We start from the raw sequence: 27002 nt of genomic DNA, 5'->3' as shown, positions 1-27002 counted from the left end.
AACAGATTCAAATTTCCAGAATTCTCTGCTTCAGAGCAAGGGCATCTGCTGATGAAGTCAATGGCATAATGTCATTTTCTATCCTCATTTTCTTATTATTCAGTTTTTCTACTGCTCAAAGTCTGACTTTCTCTTCAGTTTTTGTCTATTTACTCATCTCTCTTCTCTTTTAGTTTTTCTAGGTACATGTCATATCTCTGTCAAGCTATGAAGCATGAAACAATAAGGGGATTCATTATTGGGACTTGACGCCTCCTGGTATCTTCATCTGGTCACAGATGATCCTCTGTGCTACTACAGCCTCATTTTTCATATTCTCCACCTCTATTTCTTTGTTCATGGAAAATCCTCTCTCAATACTAGCCTAACCATGAGAGAGCACCAGAACAGTCTTCACAACTCAAAGCAGCTTGCTGTAACAAAATCAACCATGTAAGTTGTGAAAAGTTCAAGCCTGTCATCGTCATTCCTGTGGTTGAACCCAACAAACTTTTTGGATCCAATGACAGGTATCTTCTCAAGAAAGGCAAAATATTGTTGCATGACACTATCACAGTCCTCTTCCTTTGTGCAGAAGAATGTTTAATACACTTTTAAATTCTTCTTTACTCTACCTGCTTGGTGGCCATCATTTTTGGGTTGAGAGAAAACAGCTGTCTGATAAGAGAATAGGATAGTGGGCCTTTATGTACGATTTTCTTTACTACACTGTCAAGAAATTTAATTGGTGCTACCAGATCAGGCTGTCTGAAGATACTGGCTTCCTTAGATGAAATGCACCTAACATTGATGCTTTTTATTTTTTTTACTTCCCTTTGCAAAACTTAATTAGGTTCTGCAAAACCAAAGACAAAAACAAAACCTCACCTTCGCCCTCTTTTCCTTCTTCCCATTTCCCCCACTTCCTGATTGTTTCCTAACTTAAAATGTACCAAACACTTTTCTCTCTCTCATTGCAAACTCATTCATGTTCTGTAGGGCAGGGAACAAAAATGATAAAATCCACTATAAAACAAGCAAACCAAACATCACAAACTAGCGATTGAAGATCCAAAGAGCTTGAAGAATAAAATCCTTCTACAAAATAACTGGATACAACATGAATATTATTTCCAAAATAACTGGATTCAGCATTAAATAACCTGAAAAGGGTTGATATGCTGTAAAACAGCCAAACCAAACCAAGAAATTTAATAGTCTTAATTCTGAAAGTATGCATCTGTCTCTCAAACACCCCATCCTTTGCAGCTTCCTTGATATTCTTTTCTATAAGGCACCCAAGTTCCATCTTCTTTTAATTGAGCCTCACTTCTTTGCTCAACTTCTCATCAGATACAGGTACACTTTCAGATCTTATGTAGCACCTCATCAATCTTCTGACCATCTAACAGAGGTCTTCTTCCAAAAATGGCACCATGGATCTGTCAGTTTGATAAACACTCAAGAAAAGCTGCAAGTGACTTGCAACAGACTTTAAACATTGCAACTTTGGAATCAGAAGCTTGTCCTTTGTCACTTGGCAAACTGTCTCATTGGACTTGCAGGTTAGCATGGGAAGTTTCTTTTCCTCCACACTTTTAACATACTTAATAATATCATCCAAGATAAGGAGTGGTCTATTATATATTGGGATATTTTCCAACCACTTGTGATTTGCAAACTTCAGTAGCTTCAGTTGGGTCTGTGATATATTGAGGTAGTCTTCAAGCCATACAGGAAAGTCCTTGAAGAAGAAATACAAACTTGAGGTAAATGACTCAATGTTCTATCCTGTGGCAGTGGCTCCACTTGTGAAAGAGTTGTGAATATTGTAAATCCAATGTTTATCATTGAGGAATCATAATCATCTTTAAGTTTTTTTTCTCAACAGTGTAAAAAATTCCCAGTTCACATTTGACCCATCTATATATACTAACTTGCTCCATATCCTTGACATCCAGTCTACTCCCTATTACACCTTTTTCAAAGTGTTGTAACATTCTCTCTGCTGTTGCATGACCTGAAAAAGATTTAATACACTTTATAAAATAAAACACATAAAACTTAATAAAAACATGCTATGATGGCCGGTTCATAATGATTTTCTAATGAAGTTCTTTCATGTAGAATAAGTTGAAATAGAATACCATGAAGTGTGTGTTATTCTACACAAAGTTCTTTCATGTAGTATAACAAATATCTTATAAAAGCAAACAAAATTTTTTTGCAGATGAAGTTTATTGATCAAACTAACCATTGGTAATAAGAAAAATACACTTAAATAACACTTGATAAATAATAGGCTTATTTACAAGTTTAGCCCCCAAGGCTTAAGATAGGGTTTCTGCAACTCTGTTGGTATAGACTATAAAAAATCTCCACAAAGTTTTTTTTACCATGTTTGTTTTTTATTTTTCATTTTGAAATTCTGGTTAAATTCAATTTTATTATGTTTAATTAAAAAAAATAAAATCAACACTTGATTTCATAAATATATTTTTATTATAAAATTTTAAATAAACATTTCAAAGTGAAAAATAAAAAACATCTCATTTTTTTATGTTGTTTGATTAAAAATTAAAATAAATGTTTTTATGTAAACTACTTTTTAAATATATTAAAAGTAAAAATATATATTTTTTTATTATAATATAAACTTCATAATAAAAAAAATATGAACGTGAAAAATGAAAAATGTGGAAGAAAAAATTTGGTAGAGAATTTTTATGGTCTACACTATCCAGCTGACAGTACAACAGAAAACCTTTCTCAAGCTTTATCAACACAGGGAGGTAAAACTTGAAGATAACCAATTTGAAATAAGCAAAAGATAATTAAATGCATTAAGAATTTTACAAAATGTAAATCCAAATAATAAAAATTCAAATCACTACAAAAATTATTTTTTATTATAAATTTCTAAGCATGTAATTATGGCACAATCGTGCGATGAAAAAAATGCACTATTCACAATAATTTTGACTCTTTTTAAAGACAAATTAAATTTTGGCATATTTTAATTTCTTATTCATCCCCATGTGCATAATTTTAAAATAGAATATCAAATTGGACAGGTTGACAATCATTTTTTTGCAAAAATAAATTGGAAAAATCGGGGATTTAGCAAAGAAGCCAATAAATGGAAAAAAAGGGTAAAAAAGTTCAAATATACAATGAATAAATGTTACTGCAACCAATAAAAGTTACTATTATATGTACCTGGCTCATTTTTTTGTGTTTATAATGCTTTTTATTTCATCTCAAAATTCAGTTTTTATGAGCGGATTTAAAACAACATGGTGATAGCAACACCTTATTTGGAAACAAAGCCTTGCTTTGTAGTTTGTGGTTTCTATGATGTCTTTTTTGTGCATATCTCGGAAACTTGTGCGTTTTTCTTGGGGAGGTGTTTAAGATATGCATGAAAAAGAGGTTTGTTTTACAATATATGTTGTTAAGAAAAAGTGGTTAAAGTTCAAATATATAACAAATAAAGGTTATTAAATGCAAGATACACTTCCACTTAACTGGATAAGATTTTAGTGGTCTTACTATAAAAAGTTTATGAGGTTAAAAAACATAGTGTTGAGTGTTAGGTGAAAACAAGAAAAATAGCTGCAAATTGATACCTAAATATTTGAATTTGTGATAATGACTTAAAATTAAAAAAATTATAGAAAGTATTGTTAGAAACCCACCCAATATATTCTAATGTGACATTTATTGGATGAGTTTTTAACAGAATATTTTTTATTTTTATTTTTAAATCATTATCAAAACTTCAAATATTTAGATGTCAATTCGTGGCCATTTTTTTTTCTACCTAAAACTCGACACTATTTTGCAGACCAAATAAACGTTTTAATCTAAGTAAAACCACTAAAAACTTATCCAGTTTGGTAGAAGAGTAACTTATCTTGCCTTTGATAACATAACTTAAGGCCAAAATCAAAGTGTAATATCTGTTCTGATACTACACTTCAATCTTTTGGTCTTGGTTAGTGGATGAGAAATCCTTTATGAGACAATTTTTTTTATTATTGTTCCTTCCCCCACATTAAAAACCGACCTTGGTGTCTAACTCTGCCCTCATGGGGAGGCAAGTAAAGAGGAACATTTATTTGTTATATGATTGTTTTTTGACCATTCTTTTGTACCAATGTGTATTGTACCCCCCCCCTCCCCCAAAAAAAACTTTCATAGAAATCACAAATTTCAAAATGAGGCTTTCTTTCCCAACAAAAAGGTGACACCATTGCTATATTGTTTTAAATCTGCTTGTAAAAACTAAATTGTTTTTAGATCAAATAAATAACATTAAAAAAATACATAAAGACAACAGAAATGAGCTAGATGTAAAAGTAACTTTTATTGAGTGTCGTAACATTTATTGATTATATATACTTGAATTTTTTACCCTTTTTTTCAGTTTATTGGCTTCTCTGCTAAATCCCCACTTCCTTTTTTGTATGCATGTAGGTTGAATTTCTTTTGGATTATAAAAAAAGTTACTGTGCTGAAATGATGTTATTATTTATAAAGCCATTCTTAACATGGGGAGGAGGGAATTGTTTTAACTATTCTGTACTTTCACCTAACAATATAAAAAGATATTGTAAAACTCAAATTTAACTTGGAAATAAGATTAAAGAAATAACATAGTAACATAAGTGTATAAGCACAAAAAAAGACTGAAGATTTTAAATATTTACAAATAAAATTTATTTTAAATTACAAAATTAAATTTGGATTATTTTTATTTACATGTAATTGAATTTATTTTTTGTGTTCATATTGCCATAATTAAATTGACATTATAAACATTTGAAAAAAGTTAAACTTAACTTACCTAAAAACTGTGATCCAAAATAGTCAGACACAACTTTGTTTTCTAGGGTCCACTATCTCATGTGGATATCCATTTGTTTTTCTGGCACTTTTTATTAAAACTTTCATCAAATCATAAACAGCATTTTCCTTTAATTTGACTCTATATTGTTTTAAGAATAAATAGGGTGCATTCCAAATACACACAAATATGCTGTTTTCTTTTCGCCACACACAAACTTAAGAGCAATTGCACTATCAAAGAACATCAACTGTAATACATTTCCAACATATTCATTTGACCAATACGATGCGTGGTCATTTACAGTTTTCAATGTCTACAAAATCTCTGCTCAAAACGTGTCATTATTTGAAGCAAAATCCAAAAATAGAGTTAGTTTGTAGCTTCCATCTGAAGTTCTAGTTTGTGACAGGGCTGAAATTTCATACATTGATTTGGGGTTGCCAGTTGAAATTGATGGTTTCGGAACAAAATTGTAACTTGTCAATTTGAGTGTTAATTCCTGACACATGCGTTCATTCATTTTGTGTTTAATGCCAGCCATGTGCGATTTTAACACACTTTCACTCATTTTGCTCAAAACAAACATCTTTTGATATACACAATAATCATATTTACATTCCCTCACTCACTTATATTTGGCCAATCAAGCATGATTAAATATTGTTATTTTCCCCATTGTGGATTGGTCTATGCTGAATTTGTTTTATTTTAAAATTTTGAATTTTCAGTATTGCGGATACAAAAAGTAGCATCCCTTTATCACGAAACTACCTGATCAAGTAGTTTTGTGATAAAGGGACATAACTCTTGTATCCACGATACTGGAAATTCAAAATTTAAAAGTAAAAACAAATTTCATAATAAAGGGAAATAGCTTCACAATAATGTGACACAATTTCAAAGCAACATATTTCGATTTTATTTTAAGTATTTAAATAATATTTTAATGGTATTTTCTATTAATACTTAAAAAATAATTTAATAATATTTTTTATTTTATTTTTAATATTTCAATACAAATTCTTACTGGGCAAAGAATATGATTTTCAAGGCTTTTTAAAACATTTTCCATATTTTCAAGGACTTTTCAAGGAAATAATAGAATTAAAGCTTTTTCAAGGCAAATATCAAAATTCAAGGTCTTTTCAAGTTTGTGCAACACCTGAGAACAAGAATATTCACATATATTACGAGAATATTGCTTTTCACCTGTGTATTCGCATATGTCTTGCTATCCTTGAATTAGAAGCACAAGAATAATCACACACATTACAAGAATATGGCTTTTCACCACTGTGTGTTCGCATATGTACAACTAAACTTGATTTAAGAGAGCAAGAATATTCACATATTTCACAAGAATATGGCTTCTCTCCAGTGTGTGTTTGAATATGGGTGATTAAACTTGATTTATAAGAAAACGAATAATCACAAACGTTACAAGAATATGGCTTTTCGCCAGAGTGTTTTCGCATATGTATAACTAAACTTGATTTGCGAGAACAAGAATAATCACACACGTTACAAGGATATGGCTTCTCTCCAGTATGTGTTTTAATATGTCTGACTAAATGTGATTCACGAGAAAAAGAATAGTCACATACATTACAAGAATATGGCTTTTCACCACTGTGAGTTCGCATATGTCTGACTAAATTTGATTTATAAGAAAAAGAATGATCACACACATTACAAGAATACGACTTCTGTTTTATATGCGTTTCCATTATTTTGTTTTGGTTGGAATTTCTTGGAATTGATAAATCACCAGATAAAATATTTATTTTCTGTTATGATTTCTTATGTCTTTAAAATTAATTTATTTACTTCATTGCTTTATTTGAATGTGATCCTATATGATTCACCTTAAACAATTCAAGTTCATGGAAATATTCATTGGGTATAAAAATGTTCATAAACAGATTACTATAATTTCTTTCTCAAGTCTAAATTCATATATCATTTTAAAGTAGACATTCCTGTAAACAAAGTTCAACAAAACTCAGCTGGTTTAAAAAAAAATCCTTGTATTCAGCATGTGATATTTTTTTATTATTTAGAAATCGTTTCTTGAAACACATAATCCAGAGAAAATACTTTTACAATAAATTTCACTTTTGTATTCAACATTAGAAAATACAAAGTAAATCACAAGGAAATGACGATCCATCCAAATCTATGAAATGTTTTAAAGCAGGAACATCTGTAAATAAAAAATAAATTAAGTCTTTATTTACAATTCAATTGGCATAAATTTCCGATTTTCTGATAATTTTCAAAAGAATGTTCTCTTTAGACGTTGCTATGTTAAAAAACTGAATGCAGTAGTCAAGAAATTTAATAAATTTCATTAATAATTAAATATTTAACCAAAATCATAATTTCCTGAAGTGTTCTTTTGTAAAACAATGAACACCTTCATTGAAAATTTTCTCAGTAAACAGAATTATAGAAGTTATTCTGTGAGAATTAAATATTTTCAATACTATACTTGGAATTAATTATATTCAATCATATTTATAAATACTAATGTGACCAAAATAAAAAAAATCTACAATTATAACATAGCGCAGATGCATATACGTAAATAAATGTAAAGTGACGTCATCAGTGGAGAGAAAGGAAGATTATAAAAAGGAGAAAGAATGACCGCAGGGTAAACATAAATAATGTTTGCGATTTTGTACGAGGCATGAAGGATGCTTGAGAAGATGATCATGTTAGGGACATTACAGTGGTAAAGAGAGAATGAGGAAATAAATGTTGTTACTACAAACAACAAATGAGTTGGAGTTATTTCCTATCCTTTATCTTAATTTTCTTTTGCGACTGAAACTGCGGACAACATTACACAATCAGTTATAAACACTAGAAGAGATTCATGAATATTCAATAAGAATATATAGAGAAATATTATTAACGAATTAAAGGATATAAATTGTAACTATTTAGTAATCAAGCACTATATATCTTTAAAGTAACTGAAAAAATTTATTTGGTAGATTGAAAAGCCTTGCATGAGATTCAATTGTATGATCATTTGCACCACATTCAGTAAAGTACTTTTTTCACAATACCAGGATTAAAACGTTTAAGTAATCTATACACAACATCAGGGAGTTGTTCAATAGGTAAAGCTTTCTTTGAAAGGAATTGTAAATAATTATGTTTTCATTATTAGATTCCAAACATTCACTGACAAGGTCCCTAATCCGGTTATTGTCCATACTCATCAATTCAACAGAATGATGAAGTATCCCATTTAGCTTCACCTTTTTAAAGTTCTCACACGTTCCTCACTGAACTTTAGCAAAGTTCTTTTATCTTAACCTTTTTTAATAAAGATACAAGATAAAGAATTGCTGCAAAAGCAACAAGTTCTCTTTAGAAGTCAAATCATATATGCATTCAATAACCTCTACAAAGAGGGCCATTTGTTGATATTCCACCTTTTCCACCACCAGTATTGCATCTGTCTACATACAGACCAGTAGTCTTCTCTTAAATTATGTCAAGTACACTTTCTCTGGAGGATCTGACTTCTTAATCCATGGTTGGTAGTCAACATTTTCTCTTTCACTTCTACTAGTTGACCTGCTCCATCACAATCCTGTTTGAAAATCATTTCAAAAACTTTTCCCTCCATATCACTTGAGCTACTCCTCTTCAACACTAGAATCTTTATTACACACTTGACAATCATTTTATCAACTTCTTTGCACTGAACTGTATCAAATTTATTATTCTCTAACAAAGGTGCGATGACACATTACAGTTTATTCTGCCACTCCTTCTAGAATCTCATAGGTGATAGGAAAATGTATTTCTTTGAAAACCATTAGAATCTATCACGTTTTCTTCTTTTCTTACACTCATTATGTTCCAACATCAACACCAAACATGTTGACATTCATCCAACTAGTTCTTCTTATGCTTATCTTTTGAGCTGTTGAATTCGGCCTTTGTTGCTTTGAATTAGCAATACACATAGAAAAAATTGAAATTGCTTAAAACATCTCAAGAATGGTAGATATAGACAGAGCTTTCTGATCTAAGAAAGAATCTTACTTTTTTTTTAAAAAATCTGACCCAAATAAGGAAGTTATCACCATTTTTGAGCCTATGTCTGGATATTGTCCCTCTTTAAGACTATACATGCTTTGCCACATTTTTTACATTACATTTTTTATAGTAAAAATGCTATATCTTAGTTAAAATACAAAATTAAATCTAATATTATGACTGTTTCGAAATGAATATATTGCAAGGTTTCTTTAGTATTATTTTACATTAAGATCTGCTAAATCGCCTTCACCTGCTTCCCCAAATGTGATTCTATTTTAGGCAATTCAATATTGACACACTAAAAAACTTGTCAGAAATTAAAAAAAATATCAATTTAATATAAAAATTTAATATAAATTAATCTGACATTTTAATGTCATTCTAACGTTTTAGGGCAGTTAACCATCTTTTATGGAAAATAAATTGTGTTTTTTAGACAATTATGTGGTTTTAAGAGGGTCTTTATAGGAGGAGGAAGCTTTCCACTCGGACTTTAGGTTAGTTGTAGGTCTAGGAGCAATTATGTATCATCACAAAGGCAAATGGATATAAAAAATGAAACATATGAGAGGCAAGGATAATTAATGCACAAGAAAAACTTTTTTTATCTTAGAATGAAGAATTCCAGTCATAAAATATACTAATTTTCTGAAAATTATAGAAAAATTCTAAAAAAAATGGCAGTTTTTCACAAGAAATTTATCCATCTTTCATGAAAAAAGGAGCCAAGAGTCACAAAATGGATTCAATTCAACCTAAAAGTCAATGGCTCAAATTAAAAAAAAAAAAAAAAAAAAAAAAAAAAATATATATATATATATATATATATATATATATATATATATATATATATATATATATATACTCTTATGTAAGTCTTAGGCATTTTGGAAGGAATTTATGAAATTTGTTAAGAAAAATTGAAAATATTTTGACAAAATTCTGTAATTTTTAGCTTAATTTTCTAACTTTTTATCCAAAAAATCAATTTCTTTTACAAAAACGGTAATTGTAGTTTTATTTAAAATTTAGTGTATATAAAAAAAAAAACAAAAATAGAATACGCAGTGATTTTTATTACATTAAGTATTTTTTAACGAATACAAATGTTCATTGAGTCACTTTGTGATTGAATAAGAATTTTGGAGCTGTTTCTGAAAATTAAACATCAACAATTACACTTCTAGATTTGGAAGAGACTTATTTTTTGTTTGCTCAAAAATTTAAAGTAGTTAAAGAGATGAGTGCTATTATGCTGGAGATCAACTGATAGAATGGTCAGGTAATTGAAAAACACAAGTGATTGGCACGGCTGAGATGCAGTTGCAGTAGCTAATTTGGACATGAAAATAAGTGGTATGGGTTAGAAGGAAGTAAATAACCTGAGGTAGGGATAACGACCTGAGCAAAACCATCAGCACCAAGAAACACCTATAGGCTATCCAACTCAAGCTAAAAAGCTGTGTCTCAAAGACATCTCTTTTTGTCCATTGCAGAATACTTTCATGTGATACACCAAGAATTTGCATAGCTACTCCATCCAATACAGTTTTTACCAATCTGTTAAAATAATTTTCTTGAACTCACCCAGCCATTTTCTCACTCAGAGAATATTAAACACCATATGTGCCATCATATCACAACTTGTGGTGTCTGGTGCACACCAAACCTCAACAACTGTGTCCAGAAAAACTGGCTCTAGCCCGCTCGGAATTTTAGCACATGATGAATCTCACTAAAATACGACCCTCTTGGTCATTCCTGCTTCACATGGTACTCAAGAAATCAGAAGGAGACTGGAGATTGTGGAGTAATTACCATGCCCTCAATGCAGCTGCTGATTCTGAATTTGCATGACATTTCCTTTTTGCTGTCAGGCTCTACCATCTTTTCTCAGGTAGAGTTAATCCGTGCTTACAACCAGATACCCGTTGCCAAGGAAGACATTCTTAAAACTGCAATTTATACTCTTTTTGGATTATACAAGTTTAAACGCCTACCTTTTGGGTTGCATAATGCTGCCCAGGAATTCCAAAGGTTCATTGATGATAGCCTTCGTGGATTACCCTTTGCTTTTGTGCACATCAATGAATTCCTGATCACAAGCTCCTCACAAGAAGCACATTTGATTCATGTGACTGAAGTCTTCTGACATTTATAATCCTTTGGATTAAAAATTAATGTTGCAAAGTGTGAATTCAGTGTTAACTCTCTAAATTTCCTTGGACCCCTAATTGACGAATCTGAACATGCCCTTACCTTCGAAAGTGCAAGTGCTCAAGATTTTCCAGTACCCACCTCTTTGCAGCAACTATGCTGTTATATTAGATTCGTAAACAATTACTGCTGTTTTATCTCTAAATTTTTTAATTACCTTTCCAAACTATTAGACTCACTTTGTACGTGAAAGAAAAACTTGTCTCTCATAGATGAAGCCTTGACAGTTTTCATGCCCCCAAAACAGCATTGGTGCATTTCACAAAATTTTCTTTCATCAATCCTAACCCAATGACTAACCTTTTTCTTTTGACGGATGCTTCTGATGTCACCATTGGGGCTGTCTTTCTTTTCTGCTAAGTTGAGCACTCGTCAGTATAAATATGTCTTTGTAGCACTATGTGTTTAGCAGTAAACATTTTTGTATGTTGGAAGGGAGGAAATTCACTATTTTTATGGATCATAAGCCTTAAATTGCTGCCCTTACATCACCCATTTCAGGGAACCATACTCCAAGAGAACTATGACAGATGGATTTTGTTACACAATTTTCTGTGGATGTCCAGTATTTAGCTGGTGAATCGAATATTGTGGCTGATATTCTCTCCCGTTTTTGATCTTAACAGTCTTGATCAACCACTGGATTATGACTATATTGCTTCTGAACAGGCAAGTGATACCTTCTTGATCGAATTTATGTGTACTTCCACTATTCTGCTGAAGAAAATACGAATTTCATTTTCGAACAAGTTCATCTTGTGCGAGACATTTTTTACACATCTGATACCAAAGAAAGGAAAAAATGTTTTTTTGCATTTTCATAACTTAATGCACCCTGTCAAGCGTGCAACAGTGAAGAGCCCATTATTTTTGACTTAATATAAATGTAGATATATGCCAATGGACTCAGACAACAAAAATACATTGTCACACCCACGGCAACTTTCCTAGACCCGACGCTCATTTTTTGCATATTTTATCTGCTGCTGCTGCTCATAATTACATCTTCACTATGATAAATTGTTCTACTTGTTGGCCAGTGGCCGTTTCCTTGCAGGACATTTCCTCTGAATCTGTAGCCCGTTTATTCATGGAGAATTGAATCTCTATTTTCAGTGTGCCCACCACTGTTACTACCGACAGAGGTTCACAGATTTCCTCACATACTTCCTGGGACTTTTGTCGATCTTTTAGAATTTCACACATTGTGTCTACTGCCTATCACTCTTGCCCTAATGGCATGGTGGAACGCTTAAGGCTACCCTATCTGGCCAACCCAAACTGTATAAATGAAATGAACATTTACCACTTGTTCTCTTGGTACTTTAGTCTATTATTAAAGAAAACTTGAATACTACACCAACTGAAATCGTTTTTGGAACTTCCTTCGCCTACCCGGTGAGTTTTTCACTGAGAACCGATCCATACCTGCGACCACCTCTGGCTATGGTGAGTTGGGTGTTTACACTAAGCTTAGCATTTATATATCTTGGAGACAAGACTAAGGAGGGTTGACCATCCAAGTTAAGCTTACAGTGAGCAGTTTGTGCCCTTTGCACCTGGAGGTCTTAATCCTCGAAATAAAACTGTTAGGCTTTGACCTTTTACTGTGATCTGACATCTTCAAGTAGTTGGGGAAAGGGGTATATCTGACTGAATCTGTTGTGGTTCACTTCCTTACAAAGAACATATCCTGGTGTGCTGTGACCAAAATCAATGCGCCTGACTACGCCCTTGTGGAAATCGATGAGAGGACGAATACTAGAGCAACTAAAGAATCGAATATCAATGCACCCAATGGCAAAGCCTACGCGAGTCGAATATGAAAAAGAACTGAAGTTATAGCTGGAAAATGAATGCGTGGTCCCATATTTAGAAAAAGATTTAGGTCCAGCTAAGGCCTTAATTCTGTTAATGGCGGTAGTACAGATGAACAAGAACAAAGTGTGATTTGTGACAGACTACAGAGAGCTCAATAACTTTGTTGGCGCTTTTCCAGTAAATGCTGGTGTATATATGCACAGAAGTTGCAGGACTGGTGCCATGAAGACTCAGGTGCTGTCATATTGAATTGGAGAAATCTTATCTTAAAGTGCATACATACAAATCATTGTGTCCCTTTCAGACAGTGATATTGAGAGGCAAAGGTATTGCCTCACACAACTTAGCATGAAAGTTGCATTGATAATGGAATCCATTATAAACTTAGTAAACTTCCACTATATGTCAATTCAACCAGCCACATCATCATACATGGACATCATTTTCGACAATTAATGTCTCACATTTGCAGAACAAGTGAAGAAATATTTGGGAAAATTTTGACTGACCTGTGAGTTTACCCGAGTAGTTTCAAGAAGGAACACAAATGTTTGGATTGCACATTCACAGCGACGGCAGTAGACTGTAATAGATACGGGGGGGGGGGAGATAGTTCAAAATCTCTATCAGTCATGATGTGGCAAACAATCTTTCCAGTATGTGGAAGACTGGTCATTTTCCAGTTTGCAGAAGGCATTGAGTAGTTACAGTATACATGAAACATTACGCCAACAAAGTTACAACTGGCAGGGATGATGAAATAACAACTCAGGATTATGGTGAAGGAAATATTGAATGGAATACATCAGGACAATCTTTTACAAAGTGATTAGTATGTAAATGGTAGGGATTTTACACTTTGGGTGGAAGCAGGTTCACTGTCCATTGAGATCACGCTAGAGGTCGACGGATCAGGATGCAAGCTGGTTGCACTCAGTGAATAATGCACAGTGGGCCCAGAGGGGGGGGGTCAAGCGGACATTTAACTATAAATTAGAAAAAACTACTTCATTTATAGCCATAAGGGCTTTTTAGAACCTTATGAGGAAGTAGAGGACAGGAAAAAACATTTCCCAAAAATTTTTGAAATTTTGGGGGGTCAAGGGGGCCGAAAGCCTGGATTTTAGGCAATCTGGCCAAAATCCAAAAAAACGAGTTTCTTGACAGAACTCGTCAAATAATATCGATGTAGGGGCCATTTAGGGTTTGTTAGAACCGAATGAGGGAGTAGAAGACAGAAAAAAACATTTCTCTAAAATTTTTGAAATTTTGGGGGGTCAAAGGGGCCAAAACCCCTGATTTTGGGCGATCTGGCCAAAATCCAAAAAACACGTTTTTTGACAGAACTTGTTAAATAATACTGATACGGAGGCCATTTTGGGCTTGTTAGAACCGTACAATGGCGTGGAATGTAGAGAAGTCAATTTTACATGTATAATTTTCAAATTTTTGGGAGTCTGGGTGCCTCAACCCCTAATTTTGAGAAATCGGGTCAACATTCCGGGAAACAGGTTTTTCGACGTAAAAGGCCTAAGAATGCGTTTTTGAACAGAATTTGCAAGAAAGTTCGTAATAAATCCGCAGCTATGTAATAACAATTCGATACGCACTGTAATTCAATATTGAAAAACATAATGAACTATGAATAGAATGATCAATAACGTAACTTGGAACAAAATAGACCCTAAATAAAAAGAATCAGTAAGACAAGAAGGCAACTAGTGCTTCATATTCGCTGTTGCATTGATGAAGTGCTTCCTTCAACTCATCACAGCTTCGTATTGTGTGACCTGCTCCTTTACAATGAGTGCACTGTAGTCGTTCACATACTTTCAACACCATAGGGTCGCTTTTATCCCACAGTCTGTTAATACAATCGGATAAATTGTCAAATTGACTTGTTTTCCGTGCATAGTTCATTCGATACTGCCTCAGGAATTTGTTATTTGCTTCGATGCCACACTCCGTAAAGTTCAGCAAACCTTTGCCGTCGTTCTGTTCAATAAGTTCCGCACTGTGACCAAGAACAACGTGTGCACTTGGACTGATTTGAATCCACGATATCTTATTGACAAGAAGGTATGTTTCACGGCAAAACTCCTGAAATTCAGCAACCCTGATGTTCTTGTTCGAGTTGTTTATCGTTAGAATAACCGCCATACGAAGTATAATGCGGTCAATCTTTAACTTCAATTCGGTGTTATCAATTCCATCAGTCAACAACCTTCTGTTGCTAGTATTGAGCATAAGTGACGCCACATTTCCTGTCGTAGACGTACCCCCGTGACCTGTTGGATCAGGTTTCTCCATGGTGATTGATGTCTCTTCCTTTACCTTGGTCTGGATCTGTTCCTTCGCTTGTTTTAGAAATGCCAATGCTCTAGCGATACGGTTGGATACGTCCACCTTTGCTTCTGACCATGAATAATGTCCTGCAGTGACATGATAACAAATCTTGAAGATCCATCCAAAGCATCTCAGCAAATTATGGAGAGGATGCAAGTTGTTGATATCTTCGATGGTAATAGGATCCTGGGTGATACCTTTGCGATCATCATAATCACCAACCTTTCGGTTTTCTGGAAGATGGATTCCTTTCTCACAGAGGGCTAGTGTTTGTTCCAAGGAACGATCAATTTTGAAACCAGTGGTGATACAGACAGAATCATGACATTGTTCTTTACTGTATGCACACAAGCAACAAAATGCCCCACCCAAACCAGATATAAGACTATGCATCTTACCATCAATCATAGACATAGTTGCATCGACCTTGATATTCACCGGTTTGCTGTGATGTTGGACAATGAATTCACAATCCTTTCTCTCTTTCTGGATGTCTGTAACGATATCAAGGTTCTCTCTGTTTTCGTTTCCCATCAGTAGCATCACGGGGCGACAAGACGAGGAAGATGCATGCGAAGGATTCTCCCATACCAATTCACCATATGATGTGCTAGAATTTGGATTTATCATGAAAACAGTTAAGTTTCAGGTGTTTTAAAGGCCAGATTTGGATTCTACACCCCAAAAACATAGGAAAAGTGGTATGGGTCATATATGTGGAAAAAAATTTGATTAGTTATATGAATATACGCGTTTGACGATTTTTGCTGGATACACAAAATTACAATAATTGGGTATCCTCAATATTTTTTATTACGTCAGAATTAATATGGTGCCCGAGAATGAATTTTTTTGTCCAATTGGATTATGATAGTGTTATTTGTCTAGATTCTTATATGTGAAGCATAAATTTTTTTATCTCGGGCTTTTTTTTGCAATCGTCGGTGAAAGTGTACAGATCGGGGTCAAATTTCGGGCTTTTTTTAAGGAAAAAACTGTTAATCTGTGTCATAAATTTTCCGGAAAATCCCACAAAAGAGGCCCAATAGCTGACCATAGATCCAACTTTTCGCATTTAATTCAATTTTAGACATCTGGCCTTATATTTCGGGGACTTATGGGACATGTACAGAGGTTTTGGAAGAAATTTTTGACAATTACTCAGGTACACCCAAAGTTGCTGCTTGGTAATTTTTATGTTATCGCAAGGTTGTGAACGATCAAAATTCGCAAGCTTCCAGCTGGCATATCTTGATCAATAATCATTTTTAGAAGATAAATAATACCATTTTTTGATACTACAGAAACTGAACTTTGCACTTTTCTAAGTTTTATAGTCATTTGGGGAAGTTGCAAAAATTCCATATGTCCGCTTGCGAACCCACTGTGTAATGTGCCAAACTTTAACCTAGCAAAGTGTTAAAAGGAGTTAACCTGACATGTCAGTGGCAGGCAAAGGTACTATATGTAGGAAAGTACCAACCAACCATGAAGGCAGCCAGCAAAATGCTGCTATGAAGAGGACTCAACACATTTGTAGACATAGTTAAAGACTATAGTCTAATAGCAGTACTAGTCAACTAACTGACAAGAGTATGACAATGCTGGCACAGTAAAGTAAAAGCCAAAGTAGAACCACCCAACATACCTGCATCGATAGTGCACATTGTTTGAACATTAACCACACCACACACATTCATCATCATTGAGGACACCCTGGAATAAAACACACATTATACTTTGCCAAACGAAAGGACACAACTGTATCGAAAGTCGATGTATGAATGGCAGTAAAAATATGAGGCATATCAGCCGATTGATCCTGCACCTGTATCCTGTTGCAAAGAGAGGCTTGATGTGGGGACAATGGAAACGGTTGAATGTGGACATCACTCATCATGGTATGATAACTATCTCACACTCATTGATTGTGGTGCTTCGTTACTTGCAATTTCGTGATCTCTACATTGGCAAAATTCACTAAGCGTCATACACCAGCTGGTATCCATATTTTATAAGCAAAGCCCACCAATTAAAATACTAAGACAATGGCACTGCATTTACCAGCCAACACTTTTGGTAGTTGCTGTGAGAATGAGGTGTACGGCTCCAATTACGGTGTGTTTATGAACCTAAAGGAAACATCAACAGTCAATACTCAGTGTTGATTGATAGAATCCGTCATCATGTAAGAATTTGTGCCTTTTCTAGGAACTTGTATACTATTCAATACCAGAATTAGTTTGTCATAAGAAATCAAACAATAGAACAGGCCAAGGTCGGTATCAGTAGACAATGCTTCTGACACTAGTAGCTCAGAAGCCACTGTTGACAATGATGATAATGATAGACGGTCCAACAACAGTCTTGGATGTAATAGATTGCTCCTCCACTTTGCAGAAGCGCTTGAACAAAGAGGCTCACATCCAGCAGCAATATTTGTGATGATAAAATCGGAGGAGGGGGGATTTGTGCAAAGGAAATGGAAGATACACACAGTGGCAGCTTAGTCTGTCGAGTGACAGGATTGGAGAAGGAGAAAGAAAAAGAAAACTAAAGTTTGTAGATGGATTTTTTTATATAAATATGGCATTAATTTACATGAAAGTAATGGTGGCTATAAGAACAAATTGAAGAGGACAGGGCCGAGTTTTTAAAAGCTGAGAGAGAGAGCATAGATGTTATGAAATACAGTTCAAGTAAAGTCTGTACAAAGTGTGATGTTAGTGAAAAAGAGTTCTGAAAATTTGTTTCTTCATTTTTATTTTATATTTATTTTTTTTATTACAAAATTCAAACTTTCGTAAGAAATGAAATAATCATTAAAATTCATGAATCATTCTTGGAAAGTGTCTGACGTTTTCTTTTGTTTTTTAAAATCAATATTTTCTTTTTTATACAATGTGACCTAACCAACCAGGATGGTAAGAAATTGATTACCCCAGAGGAGGAGTTGAGACGAGAAGAATTAGAGCTATAGCAGAAAATTGCCCCAAAACAGAGCAAGCGAAAGAGGAATTAGAGCCTTTTTATTTTAATCACAGGTCCTGGAAGACAGCAGACAACCCTGCCAATTAGAAAGAGAAATGGCATGGTCATCGATGTAAAATACATTTTTCTTTGTAATGGAACAAACAAATATTGCTGTAAAAGTGATTATTTGGAGATATCTAGCGATTGTTTAAGCTAGAGTTGTGACTCGGGGATCAAGGACTGAAATCACCCAGGTACATGAGAAAATTGTCACTGAGAACCATGTTTTGTGGAAAGTTACATGATTGGGATGTATGAGGAAGGTGGCTGATTATCTAATCAGGATGAACCAAAGTGCAACGGACTAGACGATGATTGGTAAAATGGAAGCCCCATGTCTACTCTGACCCACATCACCCTGCATACATAAGGTGTTGCAGAGTAAAGAAAATCAGTCAGGAGTAAGTTTTCAGCTCAATTTTGGAGTCTGGTTGAACTCAGAGGGAGACTGTCCATCATCCCACCCACCATCCTGTGAAGCACCCATCCAATAAGCAAGAAATCACCAGTAAAAATAGAAAAAAAGAGCTTTGTTTGAACACTATTGTAACTACCAGAAAAAGAAATTTGTAAACAATGTTTTCATTCTTTTATTTTTAATTCTTCTGTGAAAAAGTGTACATAATTATTTTTATTTTTTCTCTTATGTGAAGAATAATTAATTTCATGTGAAAACTACAATCAGTCGGCATCGATTATTATTATTATCATTATTCACTTGCAAGTGAAGTTAAAGAAAATAACCCAGTTGAATGATCTTTTCCAGCAGAAAACAGAAGAGATCATCAACTGTTGCATCTAGCATCATATCAACCCTGTCTTCATGAAAGGGACCATGTCAACTACAGGTCAACGAGTTAATCGTCTTATTTTGGCTTGAGTTGCCTTTTTCCTAGTTATCGGTTGGGTAGCCCTTGAGATTTGATTGTGTATTAAAAAAAAAAGAGAGAGTGGAATTATTATATGTTATTTTGTTAAGATAAAGAAAAGAGAGAAAAGGTTGATTTGCTGTTAATTGTTGTAATCATCACATTATGAAGAAAAAGAAGAGAGAAAAAGGAGAAAAAGGCTGAAAGAAAGGGAAAGAGACATAGGTCGCTTCGCTACAAGGAAGTGACTGCTAGAGATTAGCAGCTAACATAGTGTGCGATACGCAAGCCGAGAGAGAACGTAGAATCTTGTGTATAACAGATGCGCTAGCGAGATAAATGCTTCTGTGGAAGATGAGTATAGCACAGTTCTCACTTTTTTTGTTATTATCAACTAGCAGGACCCGTTTCTCAGCGTTACACAAGGAGTTATGAAAGAATTTTAATTTAAGTTTTAAGGCAATTTTTAGTTTCATATTAGGTATAAGAAAAGTTTAGCAGAATTAGACCTGGGTCCTCAGGATTTTGTGTAAATTATGGTTTAGGCTAAACCAACAGTCACCGGATTAAGCCTAGCAAAGTAACAGAGGCAGATGAATATCCAAACAAAGAGACTGAAAAAAAGTATAAATACAATAAATTAAAAATAAAATCTACTGTAAACTTACTGAATTATATATATATATATATATATATATATATATATATATATTCAAGAAAACTTGCACTTTATAGAGTTTATTTCTTTTTTATTATTATTTAAAAAAATTTTTTTCCAAATTTTTGGTATTTTTTACAACAGTACCTAGTGTAGCATAAACACCTCCAATCTCCCCATGTTAAGAATGGATTTTGGAAAAACACCTCAACTTGGAACGCTGTTCTTAACATGGGGAGGTAGGAGGTGTTAAATTCGCAAGCCGTTCCAAACATGGAAATGTAAAAGGTTTTTACACTACGCTTTGTACTGTTGTTTAATATTGGTTGATTTTTTATTTTATTAATTTTTTAGTACCCAGCGTAGTATAAATACCTCAACCGCCCCATGTTAAGATGGAGTAAACACCCCTGAAAGCCAAAACATGGCGAGGTTGGGATTGTTTATTTCAAAAGATGTTTTTAACATGTGGATATCGGGGGTGTTTATAGCACAGTGGGTACTGTCGTAAAAAATACTCAATTTTTTAATAAGCAAAATAATCTTTTTTTAAGAAAAGATGAATATTTTTTGGTGCTCATGCTTAAATAACAATACAATTATTTAGAAAGACATAAACATGAGTAGTGTAGGGTGTTTTGTAATTATAGTGTACTTTCACCTAACAATTTAATCAAATAGATATTGTAAAAGTGAATTTTAGTTAAGAAGACTATGTTACACAATAGCGCGGTAACATAAGTACATAAACACCTTGTATTAATAATTTATTCATCAAATGTTAAGCATAAAGTGCAGTGTATTTCAACGAAAATTAACAATTTTGTTTACTTAACAGAAATTGGCAGTGAATGCTTGTTGTCTATTGTAAACAGAATGTTAGAAAAAACAAAAAGAAAACAACAAAAAAGACAGACTATATGGTTTTCATAAGAAGGAATTAATAGCGGAAAATCATGGGAAAACTCATAGGTATAAGTGAATAAATAAAGACCCTTCCTTGAAATAAACTGTATGAAGAGTGTGGGAGGAGAACGAGTGATTCATCACGCCATCAGTCAAAAATACTTAGCAGCAGAGTAGGAGGAAGACCAGCATCTGCTGAACGAAGATAGAAATTAGCAGCAATACAACATCTTGCATGGAACAGAGGTAGATTCAAAAGAAGCCCCCCCCCCCCACTCCCAAACTGTCACTCTCCTTAAAAGTCGAAATATCTTTAATACCGAAGTCCCATGCTGAATTTGGGTGTGCCTTAGATAAAGGGATTTGCCGTTGAATACACCGTATATGGCTGTTCCGGATACTGGTGCTCAAACATGTTCGAGTAGCCCTGAAATACTGAAAGTATTGGGATGCACTAGCGATGTGCTAATACCAACTACCCATAGGATACGTGAGATCATGGACAACCCACTACACATTAAAGGAATAATTTTTGCACATATTGAAGTTGGCCTTAAAGAAACCAAACTAGTCACTTACGTATCAGAGAACATGTCAGGATTTTACTTATCTGTCAGCACTGAAAGACTTAGAGTTAATCCCTCACGACCCCCACACCAGATATCGAAAGCTGACATGTAAACCTTAAATAATGGAATAGCACCATGTAAATGTCCCCAAAGAGAAATGGTCCCTAACAAACCTACAAGTGTGGCACAATGACGTAGCCCCTTTTAAGGGAGCTAAGGGCTTCTATATTAATGAACCTTGTGTCTAACTTGGCCTGCACTTATGTGGAGGCAAACACACACAGACACACACACTTCAGTGTGGTGCAATTGTGTAAAACAGGTGTTTGTGATTTTGAAAATGTTCTGCGATGACTCAAGACAAAAATGACAGTTTGTTTATGATATTGAATCAAGGCAAAATGATATAAAACCTTAGAGATTGAAAGGTCAAACTAGGGGAACTCATCAAGAGGCATTCGAAAGCAAAATAATGTTTAACCTGTATGAATGTACCTTCTCTCTTTTTATGTCCCTTTCTTGCTCTCTCTCTTTCTCTCATTCACTCCCTTTCTCTCTCTTTCTTCATTGAAAGAGAGAATTGAAATATGATTGTATTGTAAAATCAGTTGAGCCTTGCACCCTATATGCAGAGGACGATAGCAGTTTGGGTGTTCATGCAATGGGTTGACTAAATATGCTTACAACTTGTTAACTGTTAAATAAATTATATATATTTTTATAAAAATGCATTTGTCGTTATTTTTATACAAATATTCGATTTCAGCATGCCATCAATGCCGACGATGGGAAAATGCCTGCAATGACCACACAAGATGCGACTTATGCCAGACAGTTATAGCCGATGACATATCGACCCATTGTTGTTGATGTTTCCAACATGTGTCTATCATTTAGATATGTGGTTCCTCAACCAAGTAACCCTCCCGGGGAGGTGATAGTGCCACACAAGAATCACAGTTACCTCTATTGGAAATAATAGGGAACTTTTAGAACACTGGTTACGGGAGCACTTTAAATCAAGTGCATTCAATACCTGCCCCCATCAACCGTCACAAGTGATGTCAGGGAGACCACTGGATATAGTGTTCATGCCGGGAGCAAATTCATCAGCTGCACACATCTCCATTTCTGTCCCCCATTATTGGAAAAAGAAGGTGAAGGAAGATTTAGATAGAGATGTAGCATTGCGCATCATTGAGATAATACCAGTAGGTACACCTATGGTCTGGTGTTTGAGGATAATGGTTGCACCAAAAAAGGATGGGTCACCAAGAAGGATGGTAGACTTACAAAAATTGAATTTCATAATAATGAGGGAAACCCATCAAACTCCATCCCCATTTAACGAAGTGTCTGTTGTGCCCATGTGAACCCCAAAAAATAAAAAATAAAAACAGTTTTAGATGCGTGGAACAGATATAACAGTTTACTGCTCTCTCCAATGGCCTGAGACATAACCACATTCATAACAGAGTGGTGCTGTTATCAGTACTTTAGAGCATCTCAAGGTTTCTATGCCTCTGGTGATGGGTACACTTGCTGGTTTGATGACATTATGGTAGACATGCCCAAAAGTCTCGTATTGATGATACCCTTTTCTGGGATAAAACTATGCAATCTGCTGTCTGGCACACAGTGGACTTTATCATTCATTGCAGCAGAAATGGAATTGTCTTCAATTCTGATAAGTTTCAATTTACAGGTAAAGAAATCGAATTTGCCAGCTTTTTAATAATATCTGATGGTGTACAATCAACTAAAAAAAAATGACTGAAGCCACTATCAACTTCCTGACGCTGACAAACATCACTGGCATCAGATTGTTGTTTGGACTAGTTAACCAGGTATCAGATACATTTTCACAGGCTAACAGGCTGATATCATATCCCCCTTTCGAGAATTGTTGCGCACAAAGAACCATAAAATTCTATTGGGATGCTACTCTAAATGAGCTTTTCAGAAAAGTTAAAAAAAAACATTGTTCGGAAAATCGGGGAGGGGATCAAAACATTCGAGATGAACAGGACAACTTGCCTCTTAATGGACTATAACAAGGTTGGCATCGGGTATTTTCTGTTTCAAAAAAAAATGACAATTCCCAACGGAATTAGGACCTAACTGTGGTAAGGACCACTGGAAAATGATTTTGGCCGGATCCCTGTTTATGAAGAATGTAGAATCTTGTTACTTCCCCATAGAGGATGTGACTCTGGCATTGATATATGGATTGGAGTCTTGTAGAATGTTTGTTTTGGGGTGGCCAGATTTATTGGTAAAAATATTCTCAGATCAGGTCCTAGAAAACAAAGAACTCTTGCTTGTTTTCATTCAAAGAATGATCATTAATGTACAGGTTCCGGATTAAGCACATTCCTGGAAAACTTAATGTCACACCGGACTGCACTTCTAAATACCCGGCACCAAGATATAGATTAAGAACCACCGATACTACTCAGCATCAATCACAGCTGCGTACGTACATGACCCCAAATTTAAAGCTATAACCTGGAATAGAACATGGAAGCTGCGGCCACTGACAAGGAATGCCAAACATTAGCAATATATATACGAGACAGGTTCCCGAAGTTACAACATGAACTGCGACTGAAAGTCCAACGATTCTGGGTGATGGCAGACAAACTATATTGTTTGGATAAGATTCAAATACCAAAGCAGCTTAGAGCTGAGGTACTAGAGGCACTGCACTCCATCCATCAAGGAGTGAATGGGATGTTAGCTAACGCTAGACAAAGATTATTTTGGCCTGGTCTAGACACTAGTATCCGACAAACAAGGGCATGATGTCAAAAATGCAATTTGATTGCCCTATTCCAACCGAGAGAACCATTAATGGCACCCTTAAACCTAAAATTCCCATTCCAAAAAACTGTCATAGACCTATTGGATATACATGGGAGGAGTTACATGGTATATGCAGATCAATACACTAGCTGGATTGAAGTTGTCCCACTACCATCAGGGAAGGCTGCAGCAGTATGCGATGCATTGAGGAGTTGGTTCTACACATATGGTGCACTGGAGGAGATATCATCTGATGAAGGGCTACCATTTGACTCATTGGAGTATAAATTGTTCCTAGGAGACTGGGGCATAAAGACATATATCATATGCACATTATCACCAAAGTAATGGCCAAGCCGAAACAGCCAAAAGAATGCTCATGGACTGCATTGATGGCTATGGCCACCTACATCACGATCGAACAGCACAGGCGATGATGACTCATAGGATGACCGGGACCTCGGATTATCGCCACCTGAAATGATATATGGTTGAAGAATAAGGGATCACTTCCCTATACTTTGCGAGAAGCACCAGATTCATGATCGGTGGACAGAAACTAAAGAATTAAGAGAAAGGACGATAGCAAAAAAGCATATGCTAAACAAAGAACACTACAATATGCAAAGCCGTCCACTCCAACAGCTTATGGTTGGCGAATCTGTTAAGGTGCAGAATCAGAAGGGTCCATATCCACGATGATGGACAAAAACAGGGCGAATTGTTGAGACCATGGGTAATAGACAATATTGGATATGGTTGGATGGAAGCAGCAGGATCAAACTATGCAATCGTCGGTTCATCCAGAAGATCCCCAACCTATCATCGACATGCCAGATTATTCGCTCATACCACCACCCTTCCAATCACAAGAATGGAGGACAGCATATTCCTATGTGATATACACGAGAGGATGGACGTGGAAAAGATGGATGATGACGTAATGATGGAAGATAACATATCTGCCACAAATATGGAGGTAGATAATCAAGACCCGATCAGGCACAAACTAACGAGCCTGATTCCACGACCACCAAGACCATTGTCTCTACAAACGTGAGGACCAACTCACAACTATACAGAACTTTCTCAACAAGTAATTACAAAACACTGGTGTTGCAGTCATAAGCTGTGGGCGGGGGAGGGGGGCATGTAGAGAATGGGAATAACCAATAAGACAGGTTGGGTAAAATGGAACACTGGTCGTCATGTGGTGTTATAAATTCAGCAGTTCAGCACTAGTCTCAGACTCGGTACACTTTACAGTATTGTTTTCATTGGTTGCCATATTTGTTTTCGCGCTAAATACATTGGATAATAAAGGTTTTAATATAATTGACCTTAGATTGATAAATGAAAAATCCTTTATATAAAAGAGGTGTGTTTTCGTCGAGTGGTTCCAATATCGGAATCGATTTACTGGAACATTTTTGTTAGAAACTGAGAGCACCCCTTGAAAATATTTAAATATCGTATTTATTGGTTTTTTATTTATTTATTTTTTTGATAATATGGTAGATCAGTGTCCAATCGATAATAATTCGCTGAAAAAAAAAAAAAAAAAAAAAAAAAAATGAAAAAAAGAAAAAATTATGAGGGATATGCAGGTTTCCGTCGACTGGTTCCAATATCGGGGATCGATTTACTAGAAAGTTGAATTAAAAACTGAGCACCCCTACAAATATTTAAATATAATTATCATTATTACTATTTTTTTTTTTTTTGCATTTTTTTAATACTATAGTAAACTATTGTCCAATTGATTATAATCTGCTGAAAAAATTGAAAAAAGACGAAAAGAAAAAAAAAAAGATTATCCAGGTTCGCCAAAATATATTAAAAAAAAAAAAAAAACTCGTTTCATTTTGCAGATAAAAACCCCGAGCAAAACATTTGTAAACACCAGGTGACCGAACTTAAAGATAACAACAAGAAGTTGTCTTCAAAAACAAAAATACACAAGCGCATAATTTTTCTAAAACCTTTAAACTGACGAATAGTGCGTGTTTTTGGTTTACTACTCACATCTGAGAGTATTCTGTACCTCTACAAGGCGACCATTCGCCAATGTATGGAGTATTGTTGCAGTACCTGGGCTGATGCATCTACAATTAGCCTCTCCCTCTTGGATAGGGTCCAAAAAAGAGTTTAATTTAATAGGTCCCACTTTGTCAACTAAGCTCCAACCCCTGTCCCATCGTCGCAATGTTGCATCCCTGTGCTTGTTTTACAAATATTTTAATAGAATGTGCTCTGATGGATGAACTCGTTGTACTTGTACCCCCTCGACACACATATCCCCGACAAACCCGATTAGCAACAAAATCACACCCCTCCTTTAGTCCTTTACTGCTGAGATCCCTAAATGCTAGAAAGCTTTCTACACTAATAGTTTCTTCCTTCGAACATATATACTTTGGAATTCCTTTCTTGTTACCTGCTTCCCTGACTGTACAGATATGCAGAAGTTTAAATATAACAGAACATCTTGTTACTCTTTCCTAATCATGGTCCCAAATAGTAGCCCCTCACCTAGTGGCGATACACTTTGATAGAGGTGAACGCGAGTATAAAAAATAAAAATTAAAAGAAAAACAAGGATAAAAAATTTAAATGAATGTAATATTGGTTCATGATCAAAAACAAAAGAAAAACTGCCGTATGAAATAACTTTTTTCCTCGTAATAATTTAAAAATACATTATCTAAAATTGAAAAGTAGGACAAAATAAAAACATGATCCATCAAACATTTGCACTTTATAATGTAGTTTAAGACAATATAAACAAAACAAATAAACAAAGTCTACCTGCACTGTGATCTGATCTGTTAATACGCGAAGTGCTCGTGTGTTTAAAAATGTAGACATTTAGAAAAAATAAT

The 27002-nt window shown here is 34.7% G+C and overlaps 1 protein-coding gene and 1 pseudogene across 3 annotated transcripts; both read right to left on the bottom strand.

The window, feature by feature from the left end:
- On the bottom strand, positions 1-5482 carry LOC145246547 (uncharacterized; annotated as a pseudogene). The gene is made up of 4 exons (XR_013863126.1): positions 5461-5482; positions 4829-4915; positions 1830-1999; positions 1-1765 (listed from the first exon to the last, which is right to left on the bottom strand). The product of XR_013863126.1 is annotated as an uncharacterized LOC145246547 (transcript).
- LOC145246901 (uncharacterized) lies at positions 4678-26999 on the bottom strand. Of its 2 annotated transcripts, XM_080108773.1 has the most exons (3): positions 26929-26999; positions 15679-15890; positions 4678-7034 (listed from the first exon to the last, which is right to left on the bottom strand). In XM_080108773.1, exons 2-3 carry the CDS (start codon positions 15821-15823, stop codon positions 6961-6963), a joined length of 219 nt encoding a protein of 72 aa, XP_079964899.1. In that variant the 5' UTR covers positions 15824-15890; positions 26929-26999; the 3' UTR covers positions 4678-6960. The 2 variants fall into 2 exon arrangements, with proteins under 2 accessions (XP_079964899.1, XP_079964898.1); XM_080108772.1 differs by lacking the exon at positions 26929-26999 and having other exon boundaries at positions 15679-16645.
- Between the last annotated feature and the right edge of the window lie 3 nt (positions 27000-27002).

The sequence above is a fragment of the Euprymna scolopes genome, chromosome 24, assembly GCF_053919585.1.
Source record: "Euprymna scolopes isolate OS-2025 chromosome 24, ASM5391958v1, whole genome shotgun sequence".
NCBI lineage: Eukaryota > Metazoa > Mollusca > Cephalopoda > Sepiida > Sepiolidae > Euprymna > Euprymna scolopes.
Note: the sequence above shows the minus strand (reverse complement) of the source record. Positions and strands in the feature narration are given on the sequence as shown.